This window comes from Trachypithecus francoisi, unplaced genomic scaffold, assembly GCF_009764315.1.
Source record: "Trachypithecus francoisi isolate TF-2019V2 unplaced genomic scaffold, Tfra_2.0 Lachesis_group16, whole genome shotgun sequence".
In the NCBI taxonomy this organism is placed as follows: domain Eukaryota; kingdom Metazoa; phylum Chordata; class Mammalia; order Primates; family Cercopithecidae; genus Trachypithecus; species Trachypithecus francoisi.
Genome location: NW_022681461.1, coordinates 98,054,598 through 98,072,852, shown reverse-complemented (window position 1 = coordinate 98,072,852; position 18,255 = coordinate 98,054,598). Strand labels below are relative to the sequence as shown.

Here is an 18,255-nt window from a genome sequence, read left to right as displayed (position 1 = left end):
GCGACCTTGCCTTGCCCAGTCCTCAGGTTCCTCATCTGTGGTGGGCTGGAGGCATCAGGAAGACCCCTGAGAGCTTGTGATGAGAGTGCTGTGCGTGGCTGGTGGCAGCATTGGAGAACAGTGGTCATGTGTGGGTGTGGGTGTGGTGTGTCTATGTGGTATATGGGTGTGGCTGTGGTGTGTATGTGTTTGTGGTGTGTGTGTGGTATATGTGGTGTGGTATGTCTGTGTGTGTGTGTCTGTGTCTGCATGGTTTGTGTGCACGTGTGTGTGCACGGTTCTCATGTTCTGATGCCTTGCTCTAGGTTGAAGCCCTGGAGGGAAGGTAAGCCACTCCCTCTAGAGACTCTAGCTTGTGGCATGGCCTCTGGCACTGCTCTCTGGGTCTCTGTCACCTCACCCTTAGGAGGCCAGAATGGTTTGGTGGACTTCAGTCCTGCCTATCTTGGGCCCAGCCGTGGGCTGCACAAGGGACAGAGGAAGGACTCAGCTATTGCCACTACCCAAGGCAGAGGAGCCAGTGGGGCTGGGGATGCCCTTGGGCCCCGACATGCCTGTCTCGGAGCTGTCTGCCCTTCCCCAGACCCCCTCCCTCCTGCTTGACCCTGGGGGGCTGTGGCAGGTCAGAGATGGCCCTTGCTTCTGAGGGGCTGCTGCACCCCAAGTCCTAGGCCAGCTTGTCTCCAGAGGCCTGGGACCCCACGGATGCTGGGGAGGGGCCGCCTGGGCGGGAGTCTCAGGTCTTCCTGGGAGGACTGACTGGGCTGCGGCGTGTGAGCCTCCTCTGCCTCCGAACAGCCTCCTCCGTGCCTCCACTCTGCCTCCTCCAGTTGCTGCGCTCGGGGCTGGAGGGTAAAGAGGCTCTGTGTTTACAGACGCCTCCCGCCCGGCCTCCGGCGCCAGCGGAACATGAGTCAAGCATGACTTCGTCTAGAAGGTGATTGTGCTGGCAAAGCATAAATCCCGGCCCCTCCTGCCCCCTAGCCTATAAATAAAGCGATCATATTTATAATGATGCTGGGCAGAGCTGCCGGGCCCTTCACAGCTTCAAAGTGCTTCACAAAACACTTGCTAATTAATTCTCGGCTGCCCTGGCGGAGGAGGCAGGTGCCAAGGAACCCAGCCCCAGGCGCCTGGGGAGGAACTGGCAGCGAGGCCCCTCGCTCAGGGCCACCCTTGTCTGGGGCTCCCCATGCCCTGGAGCTACCTCTGAGCAGGAGAAAATCCCTGGCACTGGGCCGGGCTGGCGCGTGGGGTGGGAGGCTGCGGTGACAGCTCTGAGCACCCCCGTGTGCTGGCGTTTCCTCTTGGAGCCATCCTGGGGGTGAGCATTGTCATTCTCGTCTTGCGGACGAGGGAGCCGAGGCACAGAGAGGTCAGGGGACTTGGCCGGGGCCACACGGCTGCCTGGGCTGTGGCAGGCTAGCAGGCTGTGTGGGGTGGGGTTGTCGGATCCCAGGGCCTGCGGCTTTAGGCTGCTCACTGTCTTGAGCACTCAGCCCTGCTCCTTTGGCTCTCAGAGCCTCAGCTTTCCCTCTGGGAAGACAGCAGTGCCATCTCTGTCTTGGCACTGAGACTTTAGAATTCTGTCCTTGCTGCCCATCCTTAGGGTCTCAGGGACCTGGGCCAGTGGAGGTTCCAGTCCCCCGCAGCTCAGATGGTGGCTGAGATCTGCGTGTGCGGGTGCTTCCTGCCCTGGGGGCTGCTCAGCGTGGGTGGGGCCGGCTCTATAGGCTCAGGACCCTGTACAGAGGGTCGTGTCAGTAGTGACCTTGCCCCAGGTGAACACTGCCCTCTGGAGGGCTCATGGAAGTCCCATGTGGGGGCTGACTGGTGCCTTCTGCAGTCCCTGCCGAGCCGTTTGCCCACCAGCCCTGCTCGCCATCCTGCCCCCACCCGCCATCAGGTTTGCAGTAGGGCCAGGCCTGTGCATGCCGACTGCAGGGTCCCTGGCTGGCCCCTCGGCCTGGTTGGTGCAACCTGAAGCCGCGGATGGGTCTCCTGGCCGGAGTCTCCCTGTGTAGGCGGAAGTCCCTCGCTCAAGCCAGTGGGCCATGCGGGAAACTGTTGGCACAGGGTGGCGCTGAGAGGCATCCACGTGTGGCTGTTGCAGAGCTGTGGCTGGCGTGAAGGGAACCAGGCAGGGCTGGGGACCCTGGGCCCGGGGGTGTGAAGGGAGGGGCTTGCAGAGCCCGGAGACGGCTGCTCAGTGGAAACTGTGGCTTTGGGAGAAAGTGGCAGCTGACACTGTGGCAGATGGGGCAGGGAGCGCGCCAGAGGCACAGGTACATTCTCCCACTGTTTTCCAAACCCATCTGGAAGCCAGAAGGTAGGAGGGTGGGACGAGACATGGTCAGTCCATGGGTGACTGGTGCCTGTGAGGACCCCAGGCTTCCAGGTTTGTGTTCTGTCCACCATCGAGACATCCTGGAGGGACTGGGATGAGCCCCACCACAGGCCCAGAGAGGTGGCAGCTCCAGGAACCCCTCCACCAGGCCATACCTTTGGGCCCTTAGGAGGGCACCATCCTAGGCCTCAGACCAGGAGGAGAAGGGGCCTGGGTCAGGGACTACCCAGCCCAGCACACTGGCAGGAGGACACAGGGAGGGAGGAATTGGCCCCAGGTCCGTGTCTGAGCTCGGAGGAGATACAGCGGGAGGGGCATTTCCAGGGTGAGAGTGGAGAGGCCTGGAATAGGGGCGTGGAACTGTGCTGGACAGAGGTGGCTGTAGGACCCGACGGTCCCTGTTGCTTGTCTGGCTCTGCTGTTTACTCACTTGGACAGTCATTTTCTCTGTCTCAGCCATAGTTTTCTCATCGGTACAATGGGGTAATGTGAGTGCCCGCCCCATGGGGCTGTTGGGTAGTGGATGGAACAGAAGGAGGAGGTGGTGGGGTTGGTGACCAGAGCCCCAGCTCAGGACTTTCAGGGAAGGGGACGTGTCTCGGGGGAATGGCCCATAAGCCAAGTGGATGCTTCTGTCCAATTTCCATCTGGGTCCCAGTCTGCCTCCCAGCACTTCTGGTGAGGGGTCCCCAGAGAGGCTGACAGAGGGGCTGAGGTGGCTCCCTCAGTGTTCAAAGTGGACAGTCGAGGAAGGCAAATCCAGGTGGAGGGAAGCTGGGGGCGGGAGAAGCCGCATGCACCTGGGCAGCCAGGGCTCCTGCCTCCCGCCCCTTCGCTGAGCGCCCACCCCCAGGGCTGATTCGAGTCAGCTGACTGGAGCACGTGCCTGATGCAGCTCCTGCTGCCTGCAAGCATCGCTCTATTTTACCTTAATGCTCGGCCTCTGGTTCCACTGGAGTGGCTGCTTCCTGGAGCGGATTGAAAGGCATCCTGGTGCCCTGCTTGGGGCATGGTCGATGGAGCTGGGTGGGCCGCCTGTGTGGCCAAGGTGGGGCTGGGCGCCTGTCCTCCATTTCTGGCAGGGCCTAATGTCATTGGGAGGGGCATGGGGTCTGCAGGTGCACGATTTCCTGCTTGCCCAGGTGTCTCTGAGCCTGTCACCTCCTGGATATTCCCCTTGTCCAGGCCCTCAGCCAGCATGGGTGCCCCCGTGCTGCCTCATGTGTGTGCTCTGCTCTGCTTCTGGGCCTTTGCAGGGACCGTGTCTCCAGCCTGAGCCGTGATTCCTCTGCAACCTCCTCCTCCAGTCACATCGATGCCTTTTCCAGGAAGGCTTCCTGGTTCTCCCTGAGTCCATAGACCATTTGGGCCTTTCTCGCCCCATGTTGGGGTCCCTGCTGCACTGTCTCCTGCCAGGCCCCAGGCAGGCTCCTGGTGTGAACATTAATTGGAATTAATGAGAGTTGGCTTCTGTTCTCAGAGCACACAGCCACACGGCCAGGCATGGGGCAGAGATGGGGTCTCCATCACCCAGCGCTGGTGGGGATGCCAGTGTTGTTGGTGCGTTGGCTGGGAGCTGGCACCGCCCGGCCAGGACAGCCTTCCCTGGGAGCCACTGGCCCGGCTGAGTGTGGGGCTGACCTGCACCTCCCGGGTTGTAGCCGTGCAGGAGGAGCGGCAGCGTGGCAAGGACCGGAATGAGAATGAGGTGGAGTCGACCAGTAGCGCCAACGAGGACATGCCGGTGGAGAGGATCCTGGAGGCTGAGCTGGCCGTGGAGCCCAAGACTGAGACCTACGTGGAGGCGAACATGGGGCTGAACCCTAGCTCGGTGAGTCACCGCCTTTGCGGGGGTGGGCAGCCCCACCTGCCTCAGTTTCCCGCACTCACTCACCCTCCCGCCTGTGCAGCTGATGAGCCAGAGAGGTCCTGGGGGCTGCCTTGGGCCCTGTGGCCACCTCAGCTCAGCCTCTTATCCGAGGTGGCCCTGTAGGCCCCTCGCCCCAGCTGGGCAGCACTCCCCTCTCCTGGCCCATGCACGGGTGGCCCTCGGGGCAGGGGCCGGGGGCCAGGGGCCTTGCAGCCACATCCTCCTTCTCAGCCATCTCTGTAGGGGCCTCAGCCGCTGTGTCCCCTTGGAGTTTGGCCTCTCTGGGTGCAGAGGCTGTCCCTGCTCCCTGGTGCCCCTTGGAAAAGGTGTGGGAGGAGGCCAAGCCCTGGCAAGAGGCTCTGCAGGTTGGTTCCAGGGCTGGCTCTGCCCGCAGCCGTGTGGCCCTGGGCAGGTGCCCAGCAGTCTCGGTGGCTGCAGTTGACGCAGGAAGCAGCTCTGCAGCATCCCAGCTGGTCACCCCATGCTGACCCTCCTGCCCCCTCCCACCCCGACAGCCTCAAGGGGAGGAGAATTGGGTGGGCCACAGCCGTGCTCCTAGGCTCTTCTCCTGGGCTGGTTCCAGCTGGCCCTGGAGGTGTTGGATTCAAGACCCCCTGGCCTTGTCCTCCCCTCCTTGGACCCTCCCTGTTACTGGCTCCCTCCCTGTGGCATCTTTGCTTCTGGCTATGGCCTTGCCAGGGAGGGTGGCACAGGTGCGTTCTGAGCCCCTCCTACCCTAAGGCCCAGGAACCTGCACTGCTCGGGACGCGTTGCTCCCTGGTGAGCTTGTCTGGCTGGGAGACCTCCCCCTTGTCCCAGGCCCCACTGAGGGGGCAGCTCCAGCTGTGCCGGGGGTTGGGCAGGTGAGCTCCTGGCCGCCCGAGTGAAGGCTCAGAACTGTGCACTAAGCTTCCTGCTGCCGGGGACCTGGGTCCAGCTGGCCTGCAGGGCCCCTGCGTCTTCGCCGCGGTCACCGTGGTGTCCAGTCTTCACCCGTGTCTCCGTGTGGGTTTGGGGCTGGGACCAGAGCCCCGTGGCCACCGAAGACCTTGTACAGGCCGACCATGAGGTCGCCTCGACCTTTGTCCCTCTGTGGGTCCGGACACACCAGCCTGCCCTCCATGCTGGGTGTGCCCTGCAGGTCACTGTCCCCCTGCCCACCACCCCCCTGCCCCTTCATGCTTGCAGCTCCCGTGGCCTCGAGCTGGGCCCTCTGGCTCTTCCTCAGGCTTTGGTCTCAGCTGAGGTACCTCTGGCCTTCATCGGTGCCCCCGCCAGGATGGGGACTGGCCCTGTGGTGTGGGCTGAGAGCACCTGTTCTTTTCTCTGTGGCCCCTGGCACTGGCCATCACAGAGTGAGGTGTGATCACAGGGTAAGGTGTGCCCCCACGAGGCTGCTGGTGACGGCTCTGCTGTTCCTCACCACCAGCTTTGGTCAAGGACAGCGACCCCACCCTACTCCTTGGCACTCACACAGGGCCCGCAGCCCCACTGCCTCTGTCTGTCTGAGGGTGGGGGTCTGCTCTTGCCTGAGGTCCCGTGGCTGGGTCAGGACCACCCTGCTTCCCTGCCCTTTCTGGGTAGGACAACCCGTTGCCCTCACGTCCCTGGCTCTGCTCAGACCTCTACTCTGGCCAGGGACTGGGGCTGCCCGGCTGGGGAGAAGGTGCATGGGACCCCGACAACAGGCACCTTCTTTCCGGAGGAACCGTCCCCGTCAGTGACAGGCGCAGACCCACCCCCAGCCCTGGCTGGTCTGCACACCTGCCCTGCCCTGCGCCCGCCTCACCAGCCCTGCGGAGGGCAGGAGAGGGAGGGTGGCTGTGAGGGTTTCATGATCCAGCAGAAAATCCAAAAACGAGTTTGGCAGATGCACAAAGGGCTGCCAAGTTTTTATTTCGTGAAGGACACTATTTTGGGGGGGGAAAATCTGCCATCTGCTCTCTCCCTCACTGCATCAATGTTGAGGGAGTTTAGAACCACAAAGGCAGGCAGGACTTGGTGGGGATGAAGAATACCTCTCCCACGAGGACGGGGTCTCTCTGTGCCCTCTCACTCCCTGCTGTGCCGGAGCTCACACTGAACGCTGCTCTGTGGCCTGGCCGGGGTCCAACTTCCAGAACCGCTCACTGGGCCCCTTCCCTCAGATGGGCAAACTGAGGTCCAGAGAGGGGGCAGCCTGCCCGGTGTCACGGTCCTGGTGCCTGGTTTCTCCCCAGCACAGGGCAGGGCCTGGGCAGGCCCTGTGGACACTTCTAGGCAGGAGTAGAGCCCATCCATCACACGCCTTCTGTTATCAGAGGCACGTTGGATCTCCAGGCGAGAATGGCAGGCTCACAGAGGTTAATCCTTTGCTGAGGCCACACAGGGAGGTGGAGCCGGGTTCCTGCACTGTTCCTCCCTACCGAGGGGAACCCCTCCAGGCCTAGCCCTGCTGGTACTGGAGCCAGAGCCTCACACCTGCCGGGAGTGTGCCCCCTTCTCTGCTCCAGCCTCCTGGCTCTGCAGCCTGCCACATTCTGCTCCCTGTCCCGGCTGTGCCCACTGCAGGCGTATGACAGATGATGACCCCTGTGCCCACTCCTGCAGAGGTCCAAGCCAGCCCAGGAGGGCTTGAGGCTCTCCTTCCTTACCCACGGCACCTGCCTGTCACCTGGGCCTGCTCTGGGCCCTGTGTTGGCTTCTGAGAGTGGCCGGCCAGTGGCTGGAAGTCCTGGGTACAAGGATCCCAAGCAGACCCACCTGCTGCAGACACAGTGCTCGGGGCTGGTTTTCCCCACATCTCCCTGCCCCTGCCAGGCCTGCTCGATCCTTTCTCAGGGATGCCCTGAGGCCGATGGGCAGGCAAGAAGGACGAGCCCCTTTCAGCCCCCAGCGTGACAGAAGGAGAGGCTGAGGCTGAGAAGCTGGCCTGGCTGTGGCAGGCCTGGGGGGCGCTGAGCACAGAGCCAGGAGCCGTGTGAGTGCTGGGGGCTGTGGATGCTGCTCATGGAAGGTTTGCAGAGGAATGAGTGAGTCACAGACCTGTGGTCAACCCCTCTCAGCTGAGGGATCCCACCCCTCTGTGCACCCCTTCTGGCTCGGGCCCCCAAGGGCTGCCCTGGCCTCTCCTGAGGGTCCTGGTGAGTCTCTGTGCCATTCCTCGGGGGCCTTCTCACTCCACCGTCAGAGGCCTTTCCCGCCGGGCGCTGCGTTTAGGCTGCACGTCTGTGACGAGCAGGTGGATTCTGTTTGTGGAAGCTCTTCAAAGGGAGGCATTTTTCTCCTTGGCGGATGCCCTGGAGTGAGGGATCCCCGAATCCTGTTGACAGTCGTTACTCCTGCAGCGGCACCACGGAGGGGGCCGTCGTCTGAGTTCCCCTTACTCAGAATACAGAAGGTCCATGACCCAAGCCCTACCTGCCAGGAGCTGGGGAGGGCCCTCCCCTCCTGCCCTGCTTCAAGGCCGCCTGGGCCCCCTCATCTGTGAGACTGAGTGGCCCTCTTCTGGCTAGGACTTTCCAGAGGAGCCGTGAGTGCTGCCCTCTCTCTGTGCCTGGGGCCTGGTGTCAGCCGAGGCGCCTGCCCTCCCGAGCTCCCACATCCATGCCTGCTGGAACCTGAGAGGCCAGCCCTGTCCCCAGGGTGGGCCACTGTGACCATCAGAGATGAAGGCGGTTGGTCCCACCCGGCTCTGACACTGCCCCGTATCCAATTTCCCCAGCTCCCCGCGCCTGCCTCCCAGAGCTGTGGGAGAGACTCATGTGTCCTGCCGTAACCTAGTGGCTGGAAACAACACACATTTTATTATCTGACTGTTCTGTGGCCAGAGAGCCAAAATCAGTCTTGGTGGGCTGACGTCAAGGTGCCTGCCGGCTGGCTCCTGCAAGCTCTGCTGGGGAGTCTGCCCCTGCCTCTGCTTCTGGGGCTGCCACATTCCTTGGCTCATGGCCTCTTCCTCCACCTTCAAAGCCAGCAGCCTCTCTCTCCCCTTGGGCCCCACTGTCGGTGTTCGCATCTCTTCCTCTGACCCTCCTGCACCCTCTCACAGGCCCCGTGCAATGACCCTGGGTCCCCCCGGTGGTGCAGGCCCACCTCCCAATTTCAGGCCACACCTAATCACCTCTGCCAAGCCCCATGTGCCATGCAAGGTCGCATAGTCCCAGGTTCCAGGGATTGGGAACTGGGCATCTTTGGGGGCCGTATTCAGCACCCTGCATGGGCCCAGTGTGTGGGGCGGGGCCTGGTCTGGCTGTGTTCTGTCAGTACACTGGCTTCTGGGACTGAATGTCCTGCTCTTATTCCTCCACTGTAGCCGAATGACCCCGTCACCAACATTTGCCAAGCAGCCGACAAGCAGCTCTTCACGCTGGTGGAGTGGGCCAAGCGGATCCCACACTTCTCAGAGCTGCCCCTGGACGACCAGGTCATCCTGCTGCGGGCAGGTGAGTGGTGGGGCCTGGGTGGGGATGGGGACGCCATGCAGATGGGACACTTATCAGGACACTCCTCGCTCCCGGGACACTCCCCCATCCCGGGATACTCCCCCCTCCCGGGACACACTCCCCCCTCCTGGGACACTGCCCCCTCCTGGGACACTCCCCATTCCCAGTATACTTTCCCACCTCTCAGGACACTCCTCCCTCCTGGGACACTTCCCCATCCCGGGACACTCTCCCCTCCTAGGACACACTCCTACCTCCCAGGACACGCTTCCGCCTCCCGGGACACACTCCCCCCTCCCGGGACACACTCCTACCTCCTGGGACACGCCCTCCTCCCGGGACACTCCCCACTCCCAGTATACTTTCCCACCTCTCAGGACACTCCTCTCTCCTGGGACACTCCCCCATCCCGGGACACTCTCCCCTCCTAGGACACACTCCTACCTCCCAGGACACTCCTCCCTCCTGGGACACACTGCCCCCTCCCGGGACACACTCCTCCCTCCCACGACACACTCCCCCCCCCCTCCCAGGACACACTCCCCACTCCTGGGACACACTCCCCCCTCCCGGGACACTCCTCCCTCCCGGGACACACTCATACCTCCCAGGACACTCCCCCCTCCCGGGACACACTCCTCCCTCCTGGGACACTCCTCCCTCCTGGGACACACTCCTCCCTCCCAGGACACTCCACACGCTTCCGCCTCCCGGGACACACTCCCCCCTCCCGGGACACACTCCTACCTCCTGGGACACGCCCTCCTGCCGGGACACTCCCCACTCCCAGTATACTTTCCCACCTCTCAGGACACTCCTCTCTCCTGGGACACTCCCCCATCCGGGACACTCTCCCCTCCTAGGACACACTCCTACCTCCCAGGACACTCCTCCCTCCTGGGACACACTGCCCCCTCCCGGGACACTCCCCACTCCTGGGACACTCCTCCCTCCCACGACACACTCCCCCCCCCAGGACACACTCCTCCCTCCTGGACACACTCTCCTCTCCCGGACACTCCCCCTTCCCGGACACACTCCTCCCTCCCGGACACTCCTCCCTCCTGGACACACTCCCCCCTCCTGGACACTCCCCCCCTCCTGGACACTCCCCCATCCCAGGACACACTCCTCCCTCCCGGACACTCCCCCTTCCCAGGACACCACTCCTACCTCCCGGGACACTTCCCCGTCCTGGGACACTCCCCCCTCCCGGACACTCCCCCATCCCAGGACACATTCCCCCCTCCCGGGACACACTCCTCCCTCCCGGACACTCCCCCCTCCCGGGACACACTCCCCCCCCCGGGACACACTCCCCCCTCCCAGGACACACTCCTACCTCCCGGACACTTCCCCGTCCTGGACACTCCCCCCTCCTGGGACACTCCCCAATCCTGGGACACACTCCCCCCTCCCGGACACTCCCCCCTCCCGGACACACTCCCCCCTCCCGGACACTCCCCCTTCCCGGGACACACTCCTCCCTCCTGGGACACTCCCCCTTCCCGGGACACACTCCTCCCTCCCAAACACACTCCCCCCTCCCGGACACTCCTCCCTCCTGGGACACACTCCCCACTCCCGGACACTCCCCCCTCCAGGACACACTCCTACCTCCCGGGACACTTCCCCATCCTGGGACACTCCCCCCTCCCAGGACACACTCCCCCCTCCCAGGACACTCCTCCCTCCTGGGACACACTCCCCTCTCCGGGACACTCCCCCATCCCGGGACACTCTCCCCTCCTAGGACACACTCCTACCTCCCAGGACACTCCTCCCTCCTGGGACACACTGCCCCCTCCCGGGACACACTCCTCCCTCCCACGACACACTCCCCCCTCCCAGGACACACTCCTCCCTCCTGGGACACACTCTCCTCTCCCGGGACACTCCCCCCTCCTGGACACACTCTCCTCTCCCGGACACTCCCCCCCTGGGACACACTCCCCCCTCCTGGGACACTCCCCCCTCCTGGGACACTCCCCCATCCCAGGACACACTCCTCCCTCCCGGGACACTCCCCCTTCCCAGGACACACTCCTACCTCCCGGGACACTTCCCCGTCCTGGACACTCCCCACTCCTGGGACACTCCCCCATCCCAGGACACATTCCCCCCTCCCGGGACACACTCCTCCCTCCCGGGACACTCCCCCCTCCCGGGACACACTCCCCCCTCCCGGGACACTCCCCCCTCCCAGGACACACTCCTACCTCCCGGACACTTCCCCGTCCTGGGACACTCCCCCCTCCTGGGACACTCCCCAATCCTGGGACACACTCCCCCCTCCCGGACACTCCTCCCTCCCGGGACACACTCCCCCCTCCGGGACACTCCCCCTTCCCGGGACACACTCCTCCCCCTCCTGGACACTCCCCCTTCCCGGGACACACTCCTCCCTCCCAAGACACACTCCCCCCCCCGGGACACTCCTCCCTCCTGGGACACACTCCCCACTCCCGGACACTCCCCCCTCCCAGGACACACTCCTACCTCCCGGGACACTTCCCCATCCTGGGACACTCCCCCCTCCCAGGACACACTCCCCCCTCCCGGGACACTCCTCCCTCCTGGGACACACTCCCCTCTCCCGGGACACTCCCCCATCCCGGGACACAGTCCTACCTCCCAGGACACTCCCCCTTCCGGGACACGCTCCCGCCTCCCGGACACACGCTCCCGCCTCCTGGGACACTCCCCACTCTTAGGACACACTCCTCCCTCCCAGGACACACTCCCCCCTCCCGGGACACACTCACCCCTCCTGGGACACACTCCCCCCTCCCGGGACACACTCACCCCTCCTGGGACACACTCCCCCCCCCAGACACTCCTCCCTCCTGGGACACACTCCTACCTCCTGGGACACTCCTCCCTCCCGGGACACACTCCTCCCTCCCGGGACACTCCTCCCTCCTGGGACATACTCCTCCCTCCCGGGACACTCCTCCCTCCTGGGACACACTCCTACCTCCAGGGACACTTCCCCGTCCTGGGACACTCCCCCCTCCTGGGACACTCCCCCCTCCCGGGACACACTCCCCCTTCCCGGGACACTCCCCCCTCCCAGGACCACTCCTCCCTCCTGGGACACTCCCCCCTCCTGGGACACACTCCCCCCTCCCGGGACACTCCCCCTTCCCGGGACACACTCCTCCCTCCCGGGACACTCCTCCCTCCTGGGACACACTCTCCCCTCCCGGGACACTCCCCCCTCCCAGGACACACTCCTACCTCCTGGGACACTTCCCCGTCCTGGGACACACTTCCCCCTCCCGGGACACTCCTCCCTCCCGGGACACACTCCCCCCTCCCGGGACACACTCCCCCTTCCCGGGACACACTCCTCCCTCCTGGGACACTCCCCCTTCCTGGGACACACTCCTCCCTCCCAAGACACACTCCCCCCTCCCGGGACACTCCTCCCTCCTGGGACACACTCCCCTCTCCCGGGACACTCCCCCATCCCGGGACACATTCCTACCTCCCAGGACACTCCCTCGTCCTGGGACACTCCCCCCTCCCGGGACCTCTTATGGATTATATATATGGGACTGTTGGGGGAAGGGCCTGGGGCCTCAGTTTCCCTCCATCCCTCATAAGGAGGTGTGCCATGTGGGGTCTCTCTCAGTGGCCTTCAGAGAGGTAATGGGCTGTTGGTGGAGGTTGGGGGGCTCTGGAGAGGGAGGCTGGGTGTGTTCAAGGGGCTTCCCAGGAGGGCCACGTGCTCTCTGCCCTTCTCCTCCCACTCCAAGGCCGCAGCCCTGTTTCCATGCGGAAATGGTGATGCATGGAGCCACTGCACAGAAATGCCTACTCCACGTGCAGCACACTCCCCGTGATGTCATGCGGCGGGCAGGACGGTGGCTGGGAGCTCAGCTTTGGGGTTTTGGGATCAGGTTGGCAGTGGAAGCCTGGACGGGGCAGGCGCCCCCCAAGCTGGTCCCCCACCTGGGAAGGGGGTGTGAGGGACGTGCTGATTGAGGCTGGTTCTTGCTGAGTCACCCGGGGTAGCTGTGAGGCCAGGCTGTTAGTGGAGTCTCCTGCTGGTGAAGTAACACGTTGGGTGCCCAGGTCTGCCCTCACTGCCCGGCGATGGTGCTGGTCACTGTCCCATGTCCCCCTGGGCCCAAGAAGCCAAGCTGCCTTAGGGCCAGGGTCCCAGCTGCCTGGAGGCTGCTGCACTGTGGGCTCCGCTGCCTCAGCCTGACTGGGGAGCCTCGGCCCATACAAGGCGGCTCCTAAGCGAGAAATGGAGAAGGCACAGCCAAACAGAGACAGGCTCCCTGTGAAGCAGGGAATGTTCTGGAAGCTGCTTGGGTCAGGGCTGCGACCACACAGGCTGTGTAGAGGGCCTGGTGCCGCTGACTCCCTCCCAGAGGGACTCTTCTGGCCATATTGGGCCCTGCCGGATGAGCCAGGATAATCTCCCATCTCAAAGTCCTTGACTTAATCCCGTTGGCCTCGTGTCTGGTGGGTCCTTGTCCCTCTGGGCCTGAGGCACGTGGCCATCTGCTGTTGTGGGCTCAGACTTCTTTCAGGGTGTATTCCGCCTACCAAGGGAACCCTGCCCTTGTTTGCAGGGGCTCCCCCAAGAGCCCTTGGTTCAGAGCCCCTCTCTTTGCCAGCTACAGGCCTGCCTGACCCCAGGGGTCTTTGGAGAGATACCCAAGGGTTTTGCTAAGAAAGGATGGTACCCCCACCCCGCCCCAACCCAACAGGCCTATCCAGAGAACAGTCAGCCGCATGCAGCTCTTTTACTGGGGGATCTCTAGATGGTTGTGCGCTAGGGGCCAGGTGGAGGTCTGAGTCAGATTGGATGGCTGTGTTTGTCGCCATAGCTGTGTGGTGCCTGGCCCTGCGGTCCCATGTTCTGACAGCTTCTGGCTCCAGCATCAGCCTGTGTCGGGGGAGCGTGGCGGAGCGCGGTGCTGAGGGCCTATGTAGGGGGAGCGTGGCAGAGCGCGGTGCTGAGGGCCTGTGTGGGGGGAGCGTGGCGGAGTGCGGTGCTGAGGGCCTGTGTGGGGGGAGCGTGGCGGAGCGCGGTGCTGAGGGCCTGTGTAGGGGGAGCGTGGCGGAGCGCGGTGCTGAGGGCCTGTGTGGGGGGAGCGTGGCAGAGCGCGGTGCTGAGGGCCTGTGTGGGGGGAGCGTGGCGGAGTGCGGTGCTGAGGGCCTGCGAGGCGTGAGCATGGTAGTGTGTGGTGCTGAGGGCCTCTGTGGGGTGGTTGTGGCAGAGTGCGGTGCTGAGGGCCTGCGTGGCGGAGTGCGGTGGTGAGGGCCTGCGTGGGGGGATCGTGGCGGGATGCGGTGCTGAGGGCCTGTGTGACGGAGTGCGGTGCTGAGGGCCTGCGAGGGGTGAGCATGGTGGAGCGCAGTGCTGAGGGCCTGTGAGGGGTGAACGTGGCGGAGCGCGGTGCTGAGGGCCTGTGTGGGGTGGTTGTGGCGGAGTGCGGTGTTGGGTCTCCACTGAGGTCCTTGCTGACCTGTGTCCAGCGGGCCCTGCTCATGAATGCTGCCAGCTTCGAGGGCCACATGGTGAGGTCTGGAGCTGCACTTCCAGCATGAGTCCCAGCCCCACTGCCCACCAGCGGCTGACCTTGGCTGAGTCACTTACTCTTGGTGCCTCATTGTCCTTGCGTGTTCTGTCTGCCGGGGCCGGCAGCTCACCCATCAGGTGGTCTCCCCAAGGCCCTGTAAGGTCCACTGAGGCACATGTCCAGCTCAGATGTGGAGCAATGGAGTTGGAAGCCTGCACTGGCCAGGTGGCTGGAGAGGACCTGGGTTGACCCCAAGGATACACTCTACCTGGCTGGTATTGGCTGAAGGGCTGTGTCCTCCTCCAGGGGGCTTGGGGCTGGGGTTGTGGCTGTAGCCTCTAGCTGGTGTTGGCTGGAGGACTCTGTCCCCCTCCAGGGGGCTCAGGTCAGGGTCCGTGGCTGTAGCCTGATTGGGGACGGGGGTGCGGTCCTGCTGGGTTTTCTTCTGGCAGGAGGCAGTGGTGGAAGTGAGGCCCCGCCTAGCCCTGGCAGGTGCAGGGGGGCACTGAGTGCTCCCCCATTATGTCCCTGTGCTGGGCCCTTCCACTGTGTTCCCAGCGCTGGTGGGGGAGGTCACTTCCACTGGGCAGCAGCAGCGATGGGAATGAGTGCCCAGACCTGGGATTCCCACCATTGTGAGAGCCATTGGCCATGCAGGTTCGAGGCCCAGGGTCTCTGCTCACTCCGGGCAGTGTCCACCTGTGGCTCTCAGTGACACTGAGCTAGGGTGCAGTGGCCACAGCCCTGCAGGGGCCCAGAAACTGGTGGAGGATTCCATCCGGGCTGTGGGAGGCTAATGTCATGCGTGTCTGTTCCTGCTGGGTAGGGCCGCTTCCTTGGGGTGGGCTCCTGCTCCACCTGTCTAGGAGACCTTCAGAAATAAAGCATTAAAATGAATAGTTTTGGCTTGTTCCATGGAAGCTCCGAGTCACACCCTGACGCTTGTGTTTCTCAGATGAGTAAACTGAGACAGGGCCGGGTCGCTCACAGCTTTCAAGTTCTTCCATCCAACCTCCTTCCCACCTGCCCCCTCATCCCAGGCTGTTGGGTTCTGAGTCCGCGTTAGCTGCTCCAGTGGGGTCTTCCGAGGGCTTGAGCTGCACAGGCACCTCCTGCCATGGAGGCGGGGGGTTGGGGGGAAGGGGCAGGCCTTGCTGGGCCGTGAGGAAAGAGGAGCCAGGCTTATGTAGCAGGCCCGAGGTCCCCCTGTGGGGACAGCACACCACTTAACGTCCCTGGTCTTGTTAATCCTGCCCACATCTCCGGCCCCAGGACACAGGGGAAGCCAGGCTGGGCTCTTGTCACTGCCGCCATGGGATGGGATCCCCATCACAAGCCCCATGAGGACAGCAGCTGTGACTCTGGGGGGCCCTGCCCTGCCTCCTGGGTGTGGACTCATTTGACTCTCCAGACCACCAGGAGTAGCTGTTCTCACTGTCCCCTGTGCTGAGGAAGTGGCAGCTCGGAGGGGAGACAGGAACGCGGCTGAGCTGGGTTGGAGCCTGAGGCCCTGGCTTCCCCACGTGACCCTTGACTCCATGCTGTTCCTTCCAGAAGTGCTGTCCAGGGATCCTGCAACCCCAGCAGAGGCCCTGGGCATTTGGGCAGGGCCACAAGGGATCTGCAGGAGTAAGTTCCTTGGACAGGGCCAGCCTCTTGAGTTGGAGGATGTAGTGACCAAGGGGGCAGCTCCAGGCAAGACTTTGTCCTGCGCTTGGAGCCTGGAGTAAGACCTGGTATCCCCTGCATCAGTGAGGTTCTCCTTCTGAAAGGCCAGTGCACCCTGAGCTGTTAAAAGCTGTGGCCGTGCCGGGCCCCCACATCGTAGGGCCAGGAACTCTCCGTGCAGCAATGGAGCACTTAGGAAGGTGAAGACGCGCCCCAAAGGTTACTGTAAAATGGGTTCCTCTTCTGTTTTATTTTATGTCCGAGAAGGAGGAGGGCAGCTTACAAAGGTGTGCGGGGCAGGAGAGGAGAAATAACCGAGTGAGGACATCGGGGTGGAGGGACAGGGGACAAGGGAGCTGAGACGTAGCCAGCGTGCCGGAGGGTGCAGAGAGAGACTCCGCGATGTTCTGTCCGTGTGTCTGGGGTCCTGACCTGTATCCTGTGCTGAGGGCCGCATCTCGGCTCAGCAGTGTGCACCCAGCCGTGCACCAGGCCCCTCTGCTGGGCACACCAGAGTTTCAGAGGCAAGTCCACTCTGGTGCCTGCTGGGTGGCCCCAGGGGCTCTCAGGGCAGTGGGAGGGGAGGGGGCCACCGCTCCGGTAAACCCCCAGGCCTGGAGGATGCAAGGGAGAGAGGCGGGCCCCTGAGGCCGGGGCTGGTGGGTTTGGAGCCAGCTATGCCCCAGCCCAGCTCTTGTCCTCAGGCCCCTGGGTCCCTGCCCCTGTCCACAGGAAGTTTGTCCACACCGGGCCGGGTGTGGGAAGGGAGGGAGAGCCCTTTTCTGGGAGAGCATTTATTCTCGCTGGATGTCAGACCCAGTACCTCCCAGCCTGGGAAAACCTGACAGGCTGGACTGTAGGAGGGGGAGGAGTGGGAGTGGGCCCAGGGCTTCTGTCCGAGTCTCTGTGTGATTTGGGTCAAACCCTTCCCCTCCCCGGGCCACAGATTACCCACGTGTCAGATTGAGGGGTCATCTAGATCAGAGTTCTCCTAAATGTGATGCTACAGATGTTTCATGGGCAAAAAAAAAAAAAAAGAGATTCTGTGGTCAAAGAAAATCTGGCTGGGCAGTGTGGAAGCTGTCTTCGTGGCTGACTCGGTTGAGCCCTGCGACGCCACTGCACACTGCAGCCTTGGTGCAAAGGGTGGGTGTGTTTCTTAAACCGCCGCCCCAGGGAACCCCGCTGTTCTGACTCTCCATTGCAATGGGCTGCCTGCTGCCACCTGGCAGGGAGAGGGGATGCGTGACAGGTGGGAGGTGCCTGTCCCGTGTCTGTGACTGTATTTCCAGCCCTGGCTTTTCTATCAGACTGCCCGTGGTGCCATCTGCAGGCTCCCACGGTGGTGGGGCACAGACCCCACCGTTCCTCCCTCATTTTGGTTGCACAGCCTGGGGCGAGTCGGGTGCCATCCCTGCCTGGTCCGTCAGCTCACCTGGGCGGGGTGGCCTCGGGCGTGGGACTTCCTTCCTGGGGCCCTGGGATTACTCAGTTGTGAAACAGGGAGAATGGGGGTGGTGACACCTGCCCCCGGGGTCCCCATAACGGGGTGGGTGTGTGCTGGGAGGGTGTGGTGGGCCGAGCCGGAGCTGGCACGGTGGTCCCCACCAACTTCTTGCTGATCACTGACCGCCTCATGCCTCAGTTTTCTCCTCTGTAAAACAAGGTTAATGCCAGTTTTCCAGGATTACAGTTGGGATTAAGTGGGAAATTCATGACAGTGTCGGGGTAGAGGCTGGAGCCTCTGGAGCGCTCGGGGAGTGCAGAAGGTGCTGAAGGTGACTGTGCCTGCAGGTGATTCCGTGTCACCCTGTAAACGGGAGCAGTTAAAACAGTAATGCGTGTGCACGCGAGGGTCCCTGACTGTGTGACTGCAGGTGATTCCATGTCACCCAGTCTCCAGGAGCCATGAAAACAGTAATGCGTGTGCACGTGAGGGTCCCTGTTTGAGGCTTTCTTCCTCACCGATGCCTGCTCTGCTTTGTCTACACTGGAACCTCATGTTGAGGGACTGCTGTTACCTAACTGCCTGCCCCCCAGGGAACCCCCGATGTTAAGGGGCTGCTGTTACCTAACTACCTCCCTGGGGAACCCCCGATGTTGAGGAGCTGCTGTTACCTAACTGCCTGCTCCCCAGGGAACCCCCGATTTTGAGGAGCTGCTGTTACCTAACTGCCACCCCCCAGGGAACCCCCGATGTTGAGGAGCTGCTGTTACCTAACTGCCTGCCCCCCAGGGAACCCCCGATTTTGAGGAGCTGCTGTTACCTAACTGCCTGCCCCCCAGGGAACCCCCAATGTTGAGGAGCTACTATTACCTAACTGCCACCCCCCAGGGAACCCCCGATGTTGAGGGTCTGCTGTTACCTAACTGCCCCCCGCCAGGGAACCCCCGATGTTGAGG

At 63.3% G+C, this 18,255-nt stretch overlaps 1 protein-coding gene across 7 annotated transcripts in view; it reads left to right on the top strand.

Moving 5' to 3' along the window:
* The window catches only part of RXRA (retinoid X receptor alpha), a 119,778-nt gene that overhangs the window by 89,577 nt on the left and 11,946 nt on the right, over positions 1 to 18,255 (top strand). For all 7 annotated transcript variants that reach the window (XM_033238620.1, XM_033238623.1, XM_033238621.1 and 4 more), the window contains 2 exons: positions 4,009 to 4,178; positions 8,512 to 8,641. In XM_033238620.1, coding sequence (XP_033094511.1) covers positions 4,009 to 4,178; positions 8,512 to 8,641 — 300 coding nt within the window. The remainder of the gene's footprint in view (positions 1 to 4,008; positions 4,179 to 8,511; positions 8,642 to 18,255) is intronic.